This window comes from Cavia porcellus, unplaced genomic scaffold (genome assembly GCF_034190915.1).
Source record: "Cavia porcellus strain 051 isolate PalLab524CR breed Dunkin Hartley unplaced genomic scaffold, mCavPor4.1 scaffold_6, whole genome shotgun sequence".
In the NCBI taxonomy this organism is placed as follows: domain Eukaryota; kingdom Metazoa; phylum Chordata; class Mammalia; order Rodentia; family Caviidae; genus Cavia; species Cavia porcellus.
The window spans coordinates 66,619,703-66,639,862 of NW_026947489.1; the positions used below are offsets into that span (position 1 = coordinate 66,619,703).

Genomic DNA, 20,160 nt, shown 5'->3' on the forward strand with positions numbered 1-20,160 from the left:
CACTCAAATTTTGTGTTGGCCAGGCATAGTGACATATGCTTGTAATCTCAGTATGTGAGAAACGGAGGCAAGAGGATCAAGTTTGAGGCCAGCCTAGGCTCCATGGTGAGTTTGAGGCCAGCCTGAACTACATAGAGACTATGTCTCAAAAGCAAGGACAAAACAAAACAAAAACAAAAACACATTGGGCCAGGAGTTTAGCTCATTGTTACAAGCACCTGCCTGGCAAGCACAAGGTTGTGAATTCAATCTCCAGTACCCAAAACAGAACAACAACAACAAAAAAACCCCACTTCAAATTATGTATTAACATCATACCACCAAATGAGTAGCTAAGAGTAGCATAACTGGTTTTTCTAGAAGGCAAGAAGTAATCTATATCTTCATATAAAAACTGCTATTGGTTACTAGGGAGATGCAAATCAGTGAGGGCCCATACTGTAACTGTAACACTTGATTTTGTCTATCTAGATTTATAGGATATTCTTGTGAAGATTTCTTTCTCTTCTCCCTCATTATTTCAGCATTTTCTTTTTTCCTTTTTCTTTCCCTTACTCAATGACCTAAGTCACCGATCATCCAATGTCAAAAATCTGCCTTACTTTAATCTAGGGAATTTAGCTCCATGTCTACATTGAAATCCCAACTACAAAAACTCTTTTTCTACTTAACCCTTCTTCATTTGGTGCAGTTTGGCTATGGGTGCACCTTAGGCTGCAATTTATAGATATGACTTTTACAGGACTCCTGTGAATTTCCGCCACCCAGTGGCTGGAGTTGCCAACTGCACCCCCTGAAAAAAGTCAGTGTGTACATGAATGTAAGAACGTATTAACACAGATATAGCACAAATGTGTGTAATTTGTTTTACAGGATCAATGGGGAGGGGGGAAATCATTCACAATAGCCAAATTTTGTCTCATGTTAAGGCTAATTATTAAAACTTAATATAGGGTGGAGAATAAGTTTAGACAGTTGATACAACGGTCTTCACAGAATAAAATGATACCTGCAGCCCAGTGCAATGACCCAGTCCTGTTATCCCAGCTATTTATGAGCCTGAGGCAGAAGGCTGGCAAGTCTGAGATCAGCTAAGGCGATTTAGTGAGACCCTGTCTCAAAATAAAAAGAGCTGCGGATATAGCTCAGTGGTAAAACATTTGCCTAGTACGTGTGGAGCCCTAAATTCAATCCCCACAGTGGGAAGAAAGGGTAGAGATGATTCTTGGAAGGCTCTTCAAATATGCATCCAGGTCACTGCTGCCCCCCAATATACTGGAAAAGTAGACTGTAGCCAGTGTGCTACAGGATAAGGTCCTTCTTGCCCACTAGAAGAATCAGATATTCTATGGAAAAGACATTGATTTTAAAGGCTCTTAACTACATTTATAATAACATCAGAGAGTAATTTCTTCCACAGTCAATATGCTCACATATATCTATGTTTAGGACATATGCCAACAAATAGAATACATGGATTATAGGGCTTTGCTGTTCTACTTTACTTGGTTGCAAATGGCTCTCCAAAGTGATTGTACCAAATATGCTCCGCCAGCAGTAAACAGTAACTCTGATTCCACATCCATCCTAACTAACTGGGGAATCACAGGCTTTTACAGTTTTTGCAGGTTAGACTCACACTTGCCATCCTCCTTTCACCTGAGTAGTGGGAATATGCACCACGACACTAGACAGGCAGGGATCGTTCTAAGGCTCAGGTTTAGAACTATGCCCCAATTCAAAATGTTTCACTGTCTCCCTCACCACGGCTTTTGAAATAAAATGAAAATTCTCGTTTGCTTTGTGTATTTGTTTTCCGAGACAAGGTCTCACCCGCTATGTAGCCCAGGTTGACTTTGAACTTGTAACCACAGTCTGTCTCTCTGTGCTGCTCCATGTACAGAGACTCTTCTCTTTCTTACCCTCTGCGTGTCAGTCACAAGAGTCAGACTGGATCTGAGTGTGATGGTACATGCCCGGAATCCCAGCACTCTGGGAGAAATGAGCCAGGAGGTTGGAAAGCTTAAATCTAGCCTGAGCATTTTAGCAACTTAGCAAAGCCTTGAAACAAAAAATAGAAAAAAAAAAAAGAGAAGGGGAAAACCCCCATAAAAACCAAAGGCCAAAGTGGCCATGCTATTTCATGGTGCTAGATCTTTGCATAATTTGTTATTGTTTGGATTTTCCTTCCCATTCTTCTCTAACATTTAGCTCTTTACCTCTAAGGGACTTAACCCTTTGCCCTAAAGTTGACCATTCCCTTCTTGGAAGCCTCAATGTAGCTAGCACACATTATCTTTTTTTTTTTTTAGATAAAGATCAAGTCAGTGAAGCACATATTATCTTATATGTAACAATTTGCAATGCAAAGTATCTGTTTTGAGACAGGATCTCACTACATAGCCTAGGATGGTCTTGAACTCCTATTTCTCCTGCCTCAACCTCATAAGGGCTGGGATTACAGGCATACACCACCATCCCCAGTTAAGGACAGACTATTTTATTAAACTCGGAATCCCTGGCACCTGGCATAGTCCTTGCCTATAATAAGGCACAATAAGTATTCAACAAATGGAGTAATGAACACAGAAGAATGCTTTTACTTGGCAGTATTGAGGATTGAACTCAGGGACTCACATATGCTAGGCAAGTAAAGCACATTTCCAGCCCATAAGGATGCTCTAGAAATTTCAATTTAAAAGCCATTTGTGTAGGCTGATTTGCAGACGATCTCTCAGGCTGTTTTATAGACTTAGAAATCCAAATTTTCAACACACAGAGAAATGACTATATCATTTCTAAGAAGATTCACACTAACTAAGCTCATATATAAATTTATTTCATGTGAGAAATTCAATTACCATATGAACACAGAAATTAATAGTTTACAGTGAGAAATATAATTGTCATATGTGCAATACACTATACTTTGCATACCTAGAATGTCCAGAACTTAAATGTATGTGTACATGGGATGCTACATTATTTATGCACCCTTTTTTACCCCAGGAATTGGAGGAGAAAAAAAGTCTTATTCTTTTTTCTTTTAGTATAGGAGACAGAACCCAGGGTCTCTGCACTGAGCTACATTCCAAGCCTCTTTTTTGTTTTGAGACAAGGTCCTGCTAAATTTCTAGGTTGTCCTGGATGTGCTTGAATTTGGAAGCCTACCTCAGTCTCTCAGAATGTAGGGATTACACTGTGCCCAACAGTAAAAGTTGTGTTTTGTTTGTTTGTTTTAGTTCAGCCTGGCCTTCAACTCACTATGCAGCTCAAGCTGGCCTCGTATTCTCAGTGATCTTCCTGCCTCAGCCACCCCGGTGCTGAGTACAATGTGTTTTACCACATGTGATTAAAGTCTTATTTTTGAGGAGCAAAAATATCTTATTTTTTAAGGTACAAACTACCTACATATAAAGATACAAACAGATCATCTACATTATTAAAACTTCATAGTGGGAGACAGTTGCATACAAAGGCTCTTTCAGGATGACAATAATGATAAAAAGTTGTAGCCACAGTGACATATACTGATAATTCCAGCTACTCACTCAGGAGGCTGAGGCCGGAGGGTCCTTTGAGTCTTGGAATTTGAGATCAGTCTGAGCAACATACTGGGACTCTATCTTAAAAAAAAAAAGTTGTGTACTGGGCATGGCAATGAGGTAAGATAAAAGAAATGAAAGAGAAGTAGAAAGGAAAAAATGAAATCATAACTAAAACTTGTACTTTTTAAAAGACTGTAATTTCTGGGACCCAGTTGAAGCACCCAAGGGGAACCACACACAGTCTGTTCCATTGGTTACATTTAAGCTCTTTTCCTTCCAGACCTATTACACTCAAAATTCCTTGGAATACTCAAAGTCTATAATTAGCTTAACTGAAAAAGTAAAGAGCAGAAGCCTGATTTTTAAAGAACAGGCTGAGAGAATTAAAAGAATGTTTAAATTGTACACTTTAACAACAACAAAATTGAGTTAGTTTCTGTAATATGGACGAGTACCCTTCTGGGGAGTGGATCACCTTTTCCAGGGGTTTCTACCTCCTGAAGAGAAGCATAAATGTTTTGAGTCCCAGGAAATAGAGCAACTTCCACCTTGAGAGCCTAAACTCTACCTAAGTGTTTACTAAAATTTCTACCTAATAAACCCTTCCAGAGCGTCTTGTGGATGTGTCCTGAAAATTCTTTTTTCCCTTGATTTGTGTCAGTGAACCTGCAATTCTGTGATTAGGGTGGGCTGTTTTGTTTTTTTAATTTCAGCTTCAGGAACTTCTTTTGACCCTGTTTTGTGACAGTGTCATATGTGTATAATTGCAGCACTTGGGAAGCTGAGACAGGAGAATTATGAGGTTGACAGCAGCCTGGGCCAGTAGCTTCAAGGTCAACCCGGACTACATAGAGAGACCCTATCCCAAAACCAAATCAAACCCAACCAAACCAGACCAAACCCAAACCCAAACTTGCAAAACAGCAGTTTTGCAGGGCATAGTGCACAGGTCTGTAATCCCAGACTTAAAAGGCTAAGACATGAAGATCGCCGTGGGTCAGAGGCCAGCCTGGGCTACATAGTGAGACCAAGGCCAGCCTGAACTGCATAGTGAGACCCTGTCTCAGTAAAAGCGAAGCAAAGCAAAACAAAACAAAACAAAACAAAACAGCAGTTTAACTCTTGATTGCTTTCAGGGATCAGAATAAGGGAGGTAAATTCTAAAATTCAAATGTTCAATGGCAGTAGGCTGACACAGTATCCCTACAAAACAGTAGGCTGTAATGAGGGCAGCAGTGTTTGATATTTGCTAACCAAGGCTTCCTTTGTTGAAAGGACACTAGGAAAGTCAGCTTTGACAGCTCCAACTCTTCCATTACTGACAAACCCCTTCTTCTTCTAGATTACTCATTCTCTTTTTGCATATGCATATTATACTTTCTGCATTACTCAGGGCCATTTCACCTCCAAAAGTAACTTAAGGTCTCTCTGCTAGAATCTACCCACCTGTCTGTGGTTGCTTATATTAGATGAAGGTTCGCATAGGAGCTTCAATCAGCTAGGCTGTTTGCTTACATTCTTTCAGTGTCTGCATCAGTAAGATGAATACTACCTCCTTTAAAGGGTTTCTTAGGGATAAAATAAGAGGATATATACACAAAAAGCCTTGAACGCTAGCTATTTTTAGTAACAAGTTGAAAGGGGTGTGCTGCTGCATCATTTTTAAGAGTATGTTTGTGCGAACTGTATGATTAAATAGTAAAGAGTTTCAGAAAAAACTGTTGTCCTTGACATGATTATATATTCTAGAAAATTAATAAAATGAGCAAACACTAAAAAATGTGTTTGGCTGTGTAAAAAATAACAATTATAGTCATTTATGTAAGCTTAACATTTAAGGCCTAATTAGCATGCAGCACCATAACAATTACACGTCATTAAATATGCATCAGATTAACTTTGTGAGTTTTATTTGATTAAAATACTAAAGTACTCTGTACTCAAAGAGCACTCTTATACTTACTTGTCCATAATATTTGTCTGTTCACTATTTACATTAATTATAGGTGACATAAATTTTTCTCCATTTGAGGATGGGCTGGATTGCTTATACAGTACTAGATTGCAACTATGCATTTGTCCTGTCACTTGTGAGACAATGCACACTTTAATTAGTTTTCTGTAGGTGAGAAAGAAGTTAAGGAGACACCAGAAGAAAGTCTAGGAGATGGGAGTTCTTATCAAATAATGAAAATATTCTAATGCAAGCATTAGTTAGCCTAGCTAGAACAACTCCTAAATAACACATAGGACATGTACATATAACCATTCCTCAAGATGACTGTAAACTGCATGAATCACAAAAATGTACTAATAAATAAAATGGAGTGGAAAAAAAAAAGACCCAGGGTCTGCCTGTGGAGCACTTTAAGAACTAAAATTATACTAGGCCTGGTGGTGCCTGCCTGAAATCTCACACTCTGGGAGGCCGAGACAGGAAACTCTCAAGCCCAAATCCAGCCTGGGTGGTGTGACTTAGCAAGACCCAAATAAAATCACTCAAAATAAAAAATAAAAAGATCTGGGAATGTATCTCTGTACAAAGGCCCTTGGTTCACTCCTAGTACTGAAAAAAAAATTAAAATTGTAATTACTACTTGCTTACTTTGGATATTTAAAAAATTTAAATGTTTTTATTATTTTATATACATTTTAAATAATTTGACTTCTAACATGGACTAGATTCTATCATATATTCTTTTTTTTTTTTGTCTTTTTCTTTTTTATCAGTATAGGCAGGCGCTTATGCCGCTGAGCTAAATCCCCAGCCCTATATATATATATTCTTATAAAACTCATATGAATTAGATATTATTTTTCACTTTACATGTGAGAAGAAGAAACACAGAAAGATAAGATCTTGCTTACATTCCTGAATGTGGTTAGGTATAAAGACAGGATTCCAGTCCAGGACAGATTCAAAGTCTATGGTTTTGTAATTAAGTTAAAACTGCGTCAATTTCCTTACAAATATTTCAAGCATTTATTGGGCACTTATTGGTGGCAAAAGAGTACAGCTCATCTGTCACTAAATGATATAAAGTATTTTAGGAGCCCATTTTGATAGTCAGAAGGTGCATTAGGTTGGAAAGTAAGCTTCAAGTAGAATAGGGTTGTTTAAATTTTTTGATAAACAGCTCCACTCAGCCCTAGACTAGTTCTAGTTCACGTAACTTTTGTATATTGTAACTGAATCCTGGTTACTCAGGCGATAGATATCCTGTACTTTTCTTTTTTAAATTTTAAACAGAAAAAAAGTAAGAAATAAAAGAAAAAAGGGTTTCAAAACAGGCTAGTAGGACAGTAACAATAATCAATACATTTTGTATTGTTACATTTATAGTAGTTGTTCCAAGTATATGATATAGGCAAAACACAGTCCAGAAAATTATTTACATAAAACTTTCTTCTTAATGAGCCAACTATGTAACTATCTATCCTTGCTTTTCATGGGTAAAAAAGAAGTCAGTAAGGGGAGGAAGAAACAGAAGAGATGGGTAACAAAGGCCTGGAATTGTGAAAACAATAGTGGCCATGATATTATGAAAACCCTAATACCTGGTAACTCTTCCATTTTAAAGAGTAACAAGCAGCTTACTAGTTACATTCGTACAGATGAGGTTTGTTTTTAATAAGGTAGCATTCTAAAAAAAAATAGACTGGCATGGTGGAACACATATATCACCCCAACTACTGCATCTGTAAGGCTGAGGCAGGAAGAATGTGATCTTAAGGCCATCCTGAGCCACACTGTGAATTCAAGTTCAGCCTTGATTATAATACCAAGACATTGTCTCAAAAGAAACAAAATAAAACTACAAAAAAGGGCTGGAGGTCAGGTGTGGTAACCATGCCTATAATCCCAGTACTCAGGAGGCTGAGGCAGGAGAAATGCTGTAAGTTTAAGGCCAGCCCGAACTACAAAGTGAGACTGTCTCAAAAAGACAAAAACAAAACAAAACAAAACAAAAACAAAAACAAAAAATAAGGGCTGGGGATGTAACTCAGTAGAGTCTGAGTTTGATCCCTAGTACCACAAACAAAACAAAACATGACAAAACCCCTTTTATTTATTTTTAGATTTACATATAGCATGCTTATTTAAAATTTTATTTTTAAAATTGACAAAAACTATATAGCATGCAACACATTTTGATATACATTGTAACATGGCTCAGTCAACATTAACATACCCTCACAGACATCATTTTTCACAGTGATAATATTCATTTACTTGTTTATTTATTTATTTATTTTTTTGAAACAAGGTATGTAGTCCAGGTTGGCCTTAAACTCATTGGCAATCCTCCTGCCTCAGCCTCCTGAGTGCTGGGATTACAGGCAAGCGTCACCATACCTGGCAAAAAAATAAATTTTTAAATAACTATGCTTTCTTGTTGATGAGTTCATTAATACTGTATTTTGTTCATTAATACTGTATTCAGATATGTAGCTCACAAATATTTTCTCTCATTCTGTAGATCATTACTTCGTTGATTGTTTCCTTTGTTGTGTACAAAGATCTGGTTTTATTATGGCCTTGCTACCTAGTATACAACTAGTAACTTAGGGCAGATCATTTTACCTCTCATAGTCTTATCTCTGGGACGCAGCAGGGCCCTATAGCATAACTTTCTTCTTTTCTCACTTTGAGAGCCTAAGATTCCTCCTATCTGTGCAGACACACACCCAGCATGGAGAAATGGCTGTGTTTAAATTGATCTGCAATTTTTCAATCCTTTCACAGCAGGCTGGTCATGGCATGGTGTATTTCATTATATCAGCAATCTAGAAACTTTATCAGGGAAAGGTCTGATTTCCTAATTCCTTTGACACAGTGACCACAGAGAGCTGCTGAAGGGTTCCCTAAAGGGGAGGGAAGGAATGGGGCAAGGGTGGCAGCATACGCCAGGGAGACTCATAAAGCACGGGCTTCTGTAAAAAGTGCCTTAGTGTGTGAACCCCAAGAGCTGTAAGAGTTGGGGTGCTGGCCCTTTGTGAGGAAGAGTGCTCTCCCCACTAAGCCTATCACATCACAGGCAGTCTCCTTGCTTTGAAGATCCAGGAGGTTGGACAAGTGTTCTATTCCAGGTCCTCAATTGCCAGCTGAATTACACAAATGTGGCAAATCTCAGCAGAAAGGGGAGGAAGTCAAGGCCTAAGGCGCATAGCCAGATTTTTTAATGTTTTCTCTTTACCTATTTGAATACCAAACTATAAGAACCCATCTCAGTTACATGAAAAATATGGAAGATGAGATAAAGTTTATAGTCTCTCAACATTCAGGATATAGGAAGTAACTAGACAGGACAGAACATTATTTTCATAAGGGAGGCTTGTAAGCTTCATTTTTGTTTTTAACCACAGCAGCAAAATAGCTGGGAAGAAACTTTTGGGATACTTTGATCCCAATATTTGGGATACATTTAAGGTATAATTTTCCTTGTTGGGTTTCATGGTCAAACGTTAACTTCTTTAGTTAAAAATGAAAGGATCCGGGGCAGTAGGATTGCTCAGAGTTTGGTGCCAGCCTAGGCTACAAAGTGAGTTTAAGGCCAGCCTGAACTATAGAGTACACTGTCTCAAAAAAAAAAAAAAAGGACAAGAGGTATTTTCATAGGTTCCCCCTACGGCTGTTTAGTGAGCAAACAAGGCACTCAGTAACCTTTGCTAAGACAGGTTAAATACAGAGTGGAATGGTAGTATGTAAGTGGGTTACCTAACTCAGCCTTTGGGGAGTCAGCAAAAAGTTCCTGAGAAAGTGACCACCATGAGGTAGGCAGTACTGTGGCAAAAGCAACTAGGAAGTCATTGATTGGAGAAATGGAGGTATTTCCATCTGACTGAAGAAATGAATTGTCAGATGGGACTTTGATGCTAAAGATACTGTACAGAAGAAGCTAGACTCTAAAAGGTCTTCTATAAACAGTGACTTAGAAATTTATTGTTCAGACACTTCTGAGGGTGAACCAAGGCAATAACTATTTAGGAACAACATGTACAGACCAGGAACTGATAGAGCAAATCAGCTCTGTCTACTTGTATACCACATCCAGGTGCTTGGATTGTCTGTGAAAACATAGAATACATATTTTCTCTTTTTATCTTACACATTTTGCCTAAGTAGTTTCATTAATACCTTTGCTTTTATTTGCTCATTTCACAAATATTTGTTGAGGATTGTTTCTGGGTGATGGGGTTACAAAGAAAAGACAGTCTATTCTTAAGCTCTGTCTGGAAGACACAAAGAACCAATTCTACTGCAGTTACAGTTTTAATCCTGACCTCTCCACTGAGCTCTACATTCCTATTTGTCATTTCTAGTTAGAATGCAAAGCACAGATCTTAAACAATTTTTTTCTCCAAATCTGGACTTTCCCATTCCCTTTGGCTAGCTTTGTAAGTGATACCATCACAACACTGCTTGAGGCAAAAATTCTGAAAAGCCTTCACCAGCCTTCTTCACACTGTGCATTTAAATTTGTCTGGGTCTTCACTAAGTAAACTAAATGGGGGCTTAGCATTAATTCTAAACAGAGCCTAACATCAGCTGAAGAGGAAAGTTAATTTCCAGGTGAATGAATACTATGTTTTAGAGGGCCCCCTCTCCCATACTAGGTTTTGAACCCATAGGTATTCTACCACTGAGATACATTCCCAGCCAGCACTTTTATTCTATTTTGAGACAAGGTCTCGTTAATTTGCCCAGATTGGCCTTGAACTTGCAATCCTTCTGCTTTGGCTTTCTTGAGTAATTAGGATTACTGGCTTGTACCATGGTATGCTGTTCTGCTTATTTTAAATTGTGTATTAGTTATTTTGCAGTACTGGGGGATCAAACCAAGAGGCCCTCTAATACTGAGCTGCATCCCCACGCCTTTATATCTTATTTTGAGTTGGGGCTCACCAAGTTTCCAGGCTCACTTAAAACTTGACATCCTAGGATACACCTTGCAAATGCTGTTTTAAATTAACAGATCCCAGCACTGAATGGGATTTTTTGTTTCACAGTTGTGACATGTTACAAAATCTGGCTTCTTACTATTTTTTATCTTATTTCTCCAATTTACGGTTGTATCCTGTTGGTCTCTTTTCTTCTTCGCTATGCCAAACAAGTCCCTATGTCTAGGTCACTGCACTTGCTGCATCTTTTCTAGCTTCCCTTTAGAAATCCTCTTAGCTTCCTTTTTCATTAAATGATTAGATTCCTGTTTATGCGACTCCTGTGCTAAGAAGCCTTTCTTGTTTATCCTAACTAAAAGAGAATCTTCACATCACTTTTATCTATTTATCTTGATTTGTTTTTCCATATAACCACATTACTGGGCATTATCTATTAGTAATACGTGTGTGTTGCTTGTTGTCAGTCTCCTCCACTACTATATCAACTCTATGAGGCAGACTTTGCTTTGTTCACTACTGAACTCTCAGTATCTAGAACAGTGCCCATTAAATATTTGTTGAATGAATGAACAGATTTTAGCATACATCAAATGTAAGACATCCTATGTTTATTGAAATGATGTATAGGAAAATGCCTGAAAAGGTATATATCAACTTCTTAACTGTTTATTTAACATATTGGGAGATGATTTTCACTTTAATTTTTGCTCACGCAAAATTTCCTCTTCCTCTTTTAAACAATGAACTTGTATTACACATACCAAAAAACGAATAGAGGGTCCACACAGACAAGAAGTGTAAATGAATTCTAAAAGCGTTTCGGCGAAATTTATCAGAGACAGACTTCTGAATACACATAACAGCATCATAGTTTAAGGTAGAAAGGTCATGGTTTTGAATCTCTTTCCTCAACACTTCCTACCTGTGTAATCCCAAATTCATACATACATGTATATAAATCCACCCCTGGGAAATAGGGATAATACTGCCAATCTCATAAGGTTGCTTTATGAGACCATAGGTGTAACCTGCTTTGTACAATGCCAGACATGCAGTAAACACTCAATAAATGGTAGTTAGGATAGTAATCACTACTAGTAGTAAGAAGAGACGTTGGGACATACCTAGCCCTCAAGATTGATATCAGTGTGGACCACCACATCCTCTCATCATTGCACCTCCATTTGGGCATCTGAAGCCCAAGAAGGGGATGGTTCTTTCCAAAGGAGACACCGTCGACGTTCCAGGAGCCTCTGAATGAAACGTACTCTCCTCACTCCTGAAATCTGGTTAATCCAGGAGCGGCACTGCGTGGCTCGGACTGGAGAGGCGGCCACGGTTCGCTGTCCTTGGGCCCAGAGCCTCAGCTTCTGCTCCTTTGGAGACAACGGGGCGGGAGTGGGAATGTTATCAAAAAACCCAGACTGTTGCAGCCTGGTCTGCCTCGCTGCACTCCAGAGGGGACCAAACAGCGCCACCAACAGGAAGCCTCCGGCCGCGGGCCACACGCCACATGGGCCAAGTGATGACAGGTCAGATTCAACAGTCAGGCAAGCTGCTCGACTCCAACCTCCCAGACCTCAGGCGTCGAGATCTCTCCCGTTGGCTGGCGGGGACCAAGGGAGGGGAGGGGGCGCGGAGAAGCAGCGGGCTGGAGGTCCAAAGTGGTGACAAGGAAGGAAAAAGGAAGGGGCGGGGACTGTGCGTGACGGGAGTGCGCACGTACGCGGGAGTGAGCACGCAGACTCTGAGACAGCGCACGCTAGCAGGGACGGCGCTCAGGAGGCGACTACAAGTGTTGAGGTAGGAGTAGCTGCGAGATGAAGCGCGAAGGGTGGGGAGCCAGCGAGAGCTCCTCTGGCAATACTGAGGGAAAATAGAGTCTTGAGGTGTTGGGTGCGGCGACGGAGGGAAAAGCGCGGCAGGCAGGCGGCGCTGGGCCACGCCGCGCAGTGGGGGAGGGAGAGAGGGTGGGCGGTGCGCCTGACCCCGTCGGCCCCGCCTTCAGCCTGGCGGCCCAGCTCAATCCCTGCCTGGGTGCGCAGCTCTGCGGAGCAGCACCCGCGAACCCTGGTGACAGCCACTGTGTGATGAGCCCTTCACCGACACTGAGTTCCCAGGGAGGTGTTTTCGCTCCACTTTAGAGCTGGGGAAAAAGCCTTGGGACGTTGGCTGCAAAACTGTAAAGCCTGCACTTCTCTGCACCACGCGCAACCTTGTCCCTTCCAGTAATTTGGAATTTGCCCTGTTATTTGGATCTGGCATTCATCCTCTTATGGATGATGATGTTACAGTATGGTGTTTGTGAGAAGAAAGGAGAGGGAAAAAAGTGTACTTACTGCAATATTGTGCCTAAAGACGCAATATTGGAGTGTTACCACAGCGATGTTTGCACACCCATGTTTATAGCAGCAGTTTGTAATAGCTAAATTTATTTTTTTCTTTTGGTACTTGGAATCAAACTCACGACCTCGTGTTTGCCAGGCAGGCGCCGTGCCGCTGAGCTGTAACCCCAGCCCTATAATATCTAAATCTTGGAAACAGTACAAATGCCCATCAACCGGTGAATGGATAAAGGAGATTTTTTTTTTAATGCAGTGAGTGGAGTATTGTTTTTCCATAAACGATAAAATGAGACACTTGTAGGTAAATGTATAAACCTTAACACCATACACTTTAAAATCTGACATACATGTTTAAATATCATTTTCTCTGGTGTGAGGAGCTACAAGTATAAATAAGGACCAAAATGTATAATAGATATTGTGAAATAGGAAGGAAATGTTCAAATGGAAAGGGTAACTAAGGGAAGAGGGAGAAAGGAAGGAATTGAGAAGAAAAAAGGATATAGCGAAATAAGAAAAAAGAAAACAGCTTTTGTAAATAAGGAAAGGAAGGGAGGCTGCTGGGAGGGGAGAGGAATGGGGGAAAAAAGAAAATATATCATGTACAGGTAGACAAATTTTCCATAAGGAATGTTACATCTAAAATATACCAGTAAAATTAATTTAAAAAAAAAGAAATGGAGTGTTTATCAGACTGTTTTTTTTTGTTTTTTTTTTTGTCTTTTTATTGGTACCAGGGATTGAACTCACGACTGCCTGCTTCCAAGGCAGGTGCTTGTGCCGCTGAGCTAAATCCCTAGCCCCTGTCAGACTGTTTTTGATGCATCCTTCAATCTCTGTTGAAATGGCTTAATGTTCACTCCCTATAACATATTGTGCAAATATGCTTCTCTCTTTTTTTTTTCGGTGGAGGAATACTGGGGGTTGAATCTAGGGCCTTTGCACTAAGCTTTCTGGTTTTTTTTTTGTACCAAGGATTGAACTCAGCTGCATGCTTACAAAGCAGGCACTTATGCCACTGAGCTAAATCCCTGGCCAACCTTTCTGTTTTTTGAGACAGGGTCTTATTAAATTTCTGAGACTGGGTTTTTAATTTGGAATCTTTCTGTCTCAGCATGGGTGCTGGGATTATAGGTATAGGCCATCCTACTGACCTAAATGCATTTTTCTTTCAGAGCCTTCTTTTTTTTGAAAATGACACCTACCTGAGAAGGTTGGGAGGATTTAAAGAGATAATCCAAGATGAATAAATGTTGGTCATTATTTTATCACTCAGTGCATGATACACCTGTGCTAAACTCTTTTTTTTTTTTAACTAACTTTTCCTAGGTCTCTATAGAGGGAGGCTCATCCCATCCCCAAAAAGAAAAATTCATTGACAACATTTTATTATCTTGAGTGTTGTGTACATTTGATGGATTGTTTTCCAAGCTAAAAATACCAATGTGAAAGAAGTCATTCCAGGAGAACTAATGATGAAGTTAGTACTGACATTTACCCAGTTCTTTTTATGTGTTCAATGAGTTCCTTCTAGTTGCTTGATACTTTAAAGTAGAAGAAATACACATTCAGAGGTAAACTTCACGAACTATATTGGGAAACATTTCAGAAAAGAGATAAAAAGTTATGGGGCTATACAGTGGAAGAAAGAAGTTAGAGCCTATAGAAGAAAGGCTTAGTGTGAAATAAATTTTCATATTTCCTTCAAAAAGATATTCAGGGGCCGAGGATATAGCTCATCAGCGTGGCAAGCGTGAGGTCATTAGTTCGATTGCTGGTATCAAAAAAAAAAAAAAGATGTTCCACACATTTGTTGAAAGTAAGTTAGTAAGCAAATATATGTTGTAATGGGTAGAATGTCTTGGTTTTCTGGAACTCAATCAGGTTGAAGTTTTATTGAAATAGTAAATGAGGGGCCAGGGTTATAGCTCAGCAGCACAACACTTGCCTGGCAAGGTGAGGTCATGAGCTTGATTGCCAGTTCCAAAAAAAAAAAGATAAATGAGATCTAAATAACCAGAACTCATGGACCAAATTCTTGGACTAATAAGTGACTGAACTGTAACTGCTTTCTGGGCCAGGCATGGTAGTGCATACCTGTAATTCTAGCACTCAGGAGGAGGCAGGAGAATTGATGCGAGTCCAGCCTGGACTACATAGTGAATTTGAGGCCAGTTTGAATTACACAGCAAGGCTCTGTCTCAAAAAAAAGTCTAGGTTTCTGTAAGAAAAAAATCTATTTGCTGAGGGTGGAGGTTTGATATGTGATTGGTAGCACTATCAATACTATAAGAAATATGGGATAATCAGTTCCTTAAGGAAAAGAGAGCTGAAAAGAAAAGTGATGGTAAGCAGAGAAAGCTAGTAGTTGTTCGTTAGAAATATGTAGCATTTATAAAGGACTGGCTGTGGGCCAGGAACCATGCTGGATTCTATGGGTTTTGATATTTGATTATTGACATTTAATTCTCACAACTCTTAAGAGGTAGATACCATTATACTCATTTTACAAAGGAGAGATAGTTTTATAGAGGTAGAATAATTTTTCTCAGCATTACCAAGTGAGAAGGTGATAGAACTTAATACGTTGCTTATCTTGTCCCTTTGGGTGTTTGTCTGATCCATGTGCCACTTTTGTTTGTTCACAGGGAGTTACCAAGCACTGGCGTATGTGTCGACAGTTCTGGATCTTGGAGAAGTTGTGCACTGCGGAAGGTCAAAGCAGCAACCTTTGCCAGTTAGGGAATGGACCGTTTGGGTTCCTTTAGCAGTAAGTACAATGGGAACAAGTCTCAGGTGAATATTAATAGCAAACTGAAATAAAAACTGGTCAAGGAAGAAAAAGAAGCTCTTTTAAGTTAAGCAATAATAGCCTATGAGTTGGAGTCTAAAGGAATAAGGAGTTACAAATCAAAATAAAATCAAATTGACTGCATGACATATGCACATATAACACAAATATACCCTGGGTCTTAGAAGAAAACAAAGCTAAGGGCTACAGGTGTACCTCAGTGCAGGAGCATTTGCCTACAAGAACACTCAGCTGAATGGATCAGGCATGGTAGGAATTACCTATAATTAAACTTAAAGCAGTGCGGTTAGATAAGAGAAATAACTTCTAATGTTTTATAGCATATTAGGGTACCTATAGTTAGTTGACAGTAATTAATTGTATATTTCAAAATAGGAAGGGACACAAATGATAAATTTCTGAGATAATGGATATACCACTTGTTCTGATTTAATTGTAACACATTGTGTACATGTATTGAAATGTTATACTGTACCTCATAAATATGTATGACTGTGTCAATTAAAAATAAAAATATATTTTAAAAATAAACTATTTTTGTTTAATTAAAAACGATTTCTCTTTACAACCAATAATATGCTTCCCCCCTTTAATTGGCACAACTATTCTAAGAGTTATTCTACAGTAAAAATAATAATGCATAGAATTACAGCATAGTATATGTGTGAAATAAATTTAAGTAGTCACAACTATGGAGTACTTTTGGGGTTTTGTTTTTCAGTAGCTTCTTTTTCTTCAGTTTTTTGAGATGTGTTTCGCTATGTAGCCCTGAGTCTTAGACGTTTTGAACTTAACTGTGTAGCTCAAGCTGGCCTTTAATACTTCATTCTCCTGCATCAGCCAGCCAACTTCTGGAATTTCAGGCCTCTGCAACCATATGTGGCCGCTTCAGCAGTTTTTTTCCATCCACGTCTGTACTAGGGATTGAACTTGGGATAATTACAATGAGCTAGCGTCCCGTGTCCCGTCCCCCCCCCCCCCGCCAATTTGTTTTTTAGTTTTTTAAAGACAGGGTCTCACTATGTAGTTTAGGCTAACCTTGAATTCACTATGTAGCCCAGGGTGGCCTTGAACTTTTCAGGATCTTCCTGCCTCAGCTTCCCTAGTGTTGAGATTACATGCCTGCAATGTCACATCCAGCAGCCCCCCCCCCTTTTTAACAAAAAAACCACGATGCAGAATTTCAAAACAATATAATAGGGGATCAACAGTGGTTAATATATTGTTTAGTTATCTTCAAAGCAGGTGCTCAGGTTATAAGATGTAGGCGTGAAAAAATGATCAAACAACGGGAGTACAAACCTTTTTGATGAACTAACAGAAGTATTGCATGTATATATATAATCTTTCCCTCATCCCAGTTCTTTCCTGTTAAGCAATTTTTATTTCCTCTTTCATTTTCACAATGTCTATTGAACATTTTGGATCCTATTTACTCTTTCAATTTTTTACACTAGGAAGACAATACAATATTTACACGTGCGAGTCTGATTTATTTCACTTATGAGTTGCATCCATTTACCTATAAGAGTCTTGAGTTTATCCAACTCTTTCTAGTTGAGTAGCACTCCATTGTATAAAAATATCACATCTTTTTTATACATTCTGTGGTTGGTGGGCATTCCGATTGTTCCCAAGATTTAGCTATTACAAATTGTGCTGCTATAAACATGGTTGCACATATATCACTGTGATACGATGTTTTCAGTTCTTAGAAAATACCCAGAAGAAGAATAGCTGAATCAAATGGGACCTTCTAGTTTTTTGAGGAATCTTCACACTAATTTCCACAGTAGTTGTACTAATCACTCCTACCAACAGTGGAGAAGGGTTCATTTTTCTCCACAACCCCTCCAATATTTGTTACTAGTTGATTTTTTTTTTTTTGTAATTTTTTTGTCCTTTTTTTTTTTTTTTTTTTTTGTTTTTAATTCGGTACCAGGGATCGAACTCACGACTGCCTGCTTGCAAAGCAGGCACTTATGCCGCTAAGCTAAATCCCAAGCCCCCTTTTTTTTGTCTTTTTGAAACAGGGTCTTCCCATGTAGTTCAGGCTCACTTTGTAGCCCAGGCTGGCCTCAAACTCACAGTAATCCCCCTGTTTCAGCCTCCCAAGTGCTGGAATTATAGGAACATGCCACCATGCCCAGCTATTGATTGATTTCTTGATGATAGTCATTCTTTTTGGAATGAGATGGAATCTCAGTGTTGTTTTAATTTGCGTTTTTCAAATGACCAGTGATGCTGAACATTTTTCCAGAAGTTTATTTGCTATTTGTATTTCTTTATCTGAAAAGTGTGCGTTCATCTCGAATGCCCATTTTTGGATTGGGTCTTTGAATTGGAGGAGCCTGATTTTTTTCAACTCTGTGTATGTTTCTTGATAGAAGTCCTTTGATGTGCAAGAACTTTTTAGTAAATGAGATCCCAGTTGTTGATTGTTTGAAGTACTTCCCATGCAGTTGAGGTTTTGTTTATGAAATCGCTGTCTATCCTTTTGTCTTTGAGATTTCTGCTTTCCTTTTTTTCTGTAGATTTAGTGTTTCTGTTTTAATATTTAGATCTTTGATTCATTTTGACTTTAGAGAACAGTGATACTAGTTTGAGTCTTTGGCATGGGGAAAGCCAATTTTTTCAGCACCATTTATTAAACAGACTATGTTTCTTCCAGTGAACATGTTTGGCCCCTTTGACAAAGATAAGGTGACTGAGTGTAGTTGTGTCTGCATCTTCTAATCTTATTCTGCTGATCCTCAGGTCTGTTTTTATGCCAGTACCATGCTGATTTTATCACAGTAGCTTTGTAGTATAATTTTAAGTCAGGGATTGTGATGCCTTCTGTCTTGCCTTTGTTGCCTAGGATTGCATTTGCTATTCTAGGTCTCTTCTGTTTCTAAATGAATTTTAGGAATGTTTTCTCTAGATCTTTGAGGTATGCTAATGATGTTTTGATTGGGATTGCATTATATTTGTATAGTTTTGTATTTATATTTGTAACAGTTTTGCATTATATTTGTAACAGTTTTGAATAGCAACCCTTTTTATATTTCAAGATGATCTTACTAAATTGTTACAGCTGGGCTCAAACTTGTCATCCTCCTGCTTCAGCCTCCCAGAATGCTGAGATTATAAGTGTTTATCAACGCACCCAGCTCTTCAGTAGTTCCATAAAGGAGCTTTAATTTATTCTTCCACTATACTTCTCATATAAATTTAGAACAGAATGGAGCCTTTGAACACACCTAGTTCAGCTCTTTCGTTTTACATGTAGAGAATCTGAATAAATTGTTTCAATGTTAGGAGAATAAATTGAAACCCTTCCTCTTCTTAGGACTGGATTTGTAGCTCAGTGATATAGCACTTGTCTTAAAGGTCCTGGGTTTGATCTCCAGCACCACACACACAAAAATACATGTTAAGAATTGTTAAAATATTTTTAAATGTACAGCGAGTTGCAAGAATAAGAATATGTCTTTTGTATGACTTCCAGTTTTCCCCTGCATGTAATAAGTCATAGAGAGAAAATTTCAAGTTAAAAAAATACTGTGTTTCATCAAAATTTCTACCTTGATTTAGAGCCTGTTTTCTCTTTTTTTTGAGACAGGGTCTCACTATACATTCTAGGCTGGTTTTGAATTCACTCATACAGCCTAGCTGGTCTGGAATTCACTTGATCCTCATGCCCCAACCACCTCAGTGCTGAGATAACAGGGATGTGTATGCCCAGCATAAGTCGCCTGATAATTAGTTTGGTTTTGGTTTTTTTTTTTTTTTTTGGTCTTTTTCTTTTTTATCGGTGATCGAACTCACGACCGCATACTTGCAAGGCAGGTACTTATGCCGCTGAGCTAAACCCCCAGCCCCTGGTTTTGGTTTTTTGAGACAATCCTCTGAGTGCTTCAGTTTGCCCAAGTCTTATTCTTTTTTTTTTTTTTCCAAGTCTTATTCTTGAACAAAATGTTTTTATTCTTTTTTTTTTCTCTATGGGATACTGCAGTGATGTTTTTATTCTTTTTATATACAACTTCATTGTTCTGATTTATCCTTTATTTATTTTTGCAAAGAACAGAGAATGTATTTTTTCCCATAATTTACAGGAATGATACCAAACTAGAGACAAGTGTCTTTGCCTCTACAAGTCTTTGTGCACTCCACAGTTCTAATTATAGGAAAATATATACCCTGAAAACAAATGTGAAATGTTATACATACAAAGATAATAGTCTTAGCTTTCTATTGTGTTTTGTTTTTGTGCTACTGGGGATTGAACCCAGAGCTTTTATACTGAATTATATCCTTCCCTGTTTTGAGACAAGTTCTTGCTAAGTGGTCCAAGGTAGGTTTGAACTTCAGATGTTTGTGCCTCAGCCTTCAGATTTGCTAGCATTACAGACATGCAATACCATGCATCACTTCAGCATTCTTTATAATAGTGAAAACTGAAATGACATAAATATATAAATGCCTACCAGATGATAACTGGTTAGTTTTAATTTTATGAGAGCTAATGATTTCTATAATGCAATTTTTTTTTTTTTTTTTTTTTTTTTGG

The 20,160-nt window shown here is 38.6% G+C and overlaps 2 protein-coding genes across 7 annotated transcripts in view; one reads left to right on the plus strand and one right to left on the minus strand.

Moving 5' to 3' along the window:
- Positions 1–12,106, minus strand: part of Acaca (acetyl-CoA carboxylase alpha) — a 308,031-nt gene extending 295,925 nt beyond the window's left edge. For all 3 annotated transcript variants that reach the window (XM_013152137.3, XM_005003514.4, XM_003469462.5), the window contains exon 1: positions 11,576–12,106. Coding sequence is in view for 2 of the 3 variants with exons in the window: in XM_005003514.4 (XP_005003571.1) it covers positions 11,576–11,643 (68 nt within the window). In the remaining variant the exon portion in view is untranslated. The remainder of the gene's footprint in view (positions 1–11,575) is intronic.
- Positions 12,107–12,145: 39 nt separating this feature from the next.
- Positions 12,146–20,160, plus strand: part of Tada2a (transcriptional adaptor 2A) — a 53,462-nt gene continuing 45,447 nt past the window's right edge. Inside the window, exons 1-3 of one of the 4 annotated variants that reach the window (XM_063249622.1) lie at positions 12,201–12,254; positions 14,126–14,276; positions 15,445–15,566. In XM_063249622.1, coding sequence (XP_063105692.1) covers positions 15,542–15,566 — 25 coding nt within the window. In that variant the 5' untranslated portion in view covers positions 12,201–12,254; positions 14,126–14,276; positions 15,445–15,541. Of the gene's footprint in view, positions 12,255–14,125; positions 14,277–15,444; positions 15,567–20,160 lie in introns of all 4 variants that reach the window. The other 3 variants (XM_063249623.1, XM_003469587.5, XM_013152296.3) reach the window with 3 other exon arrangements.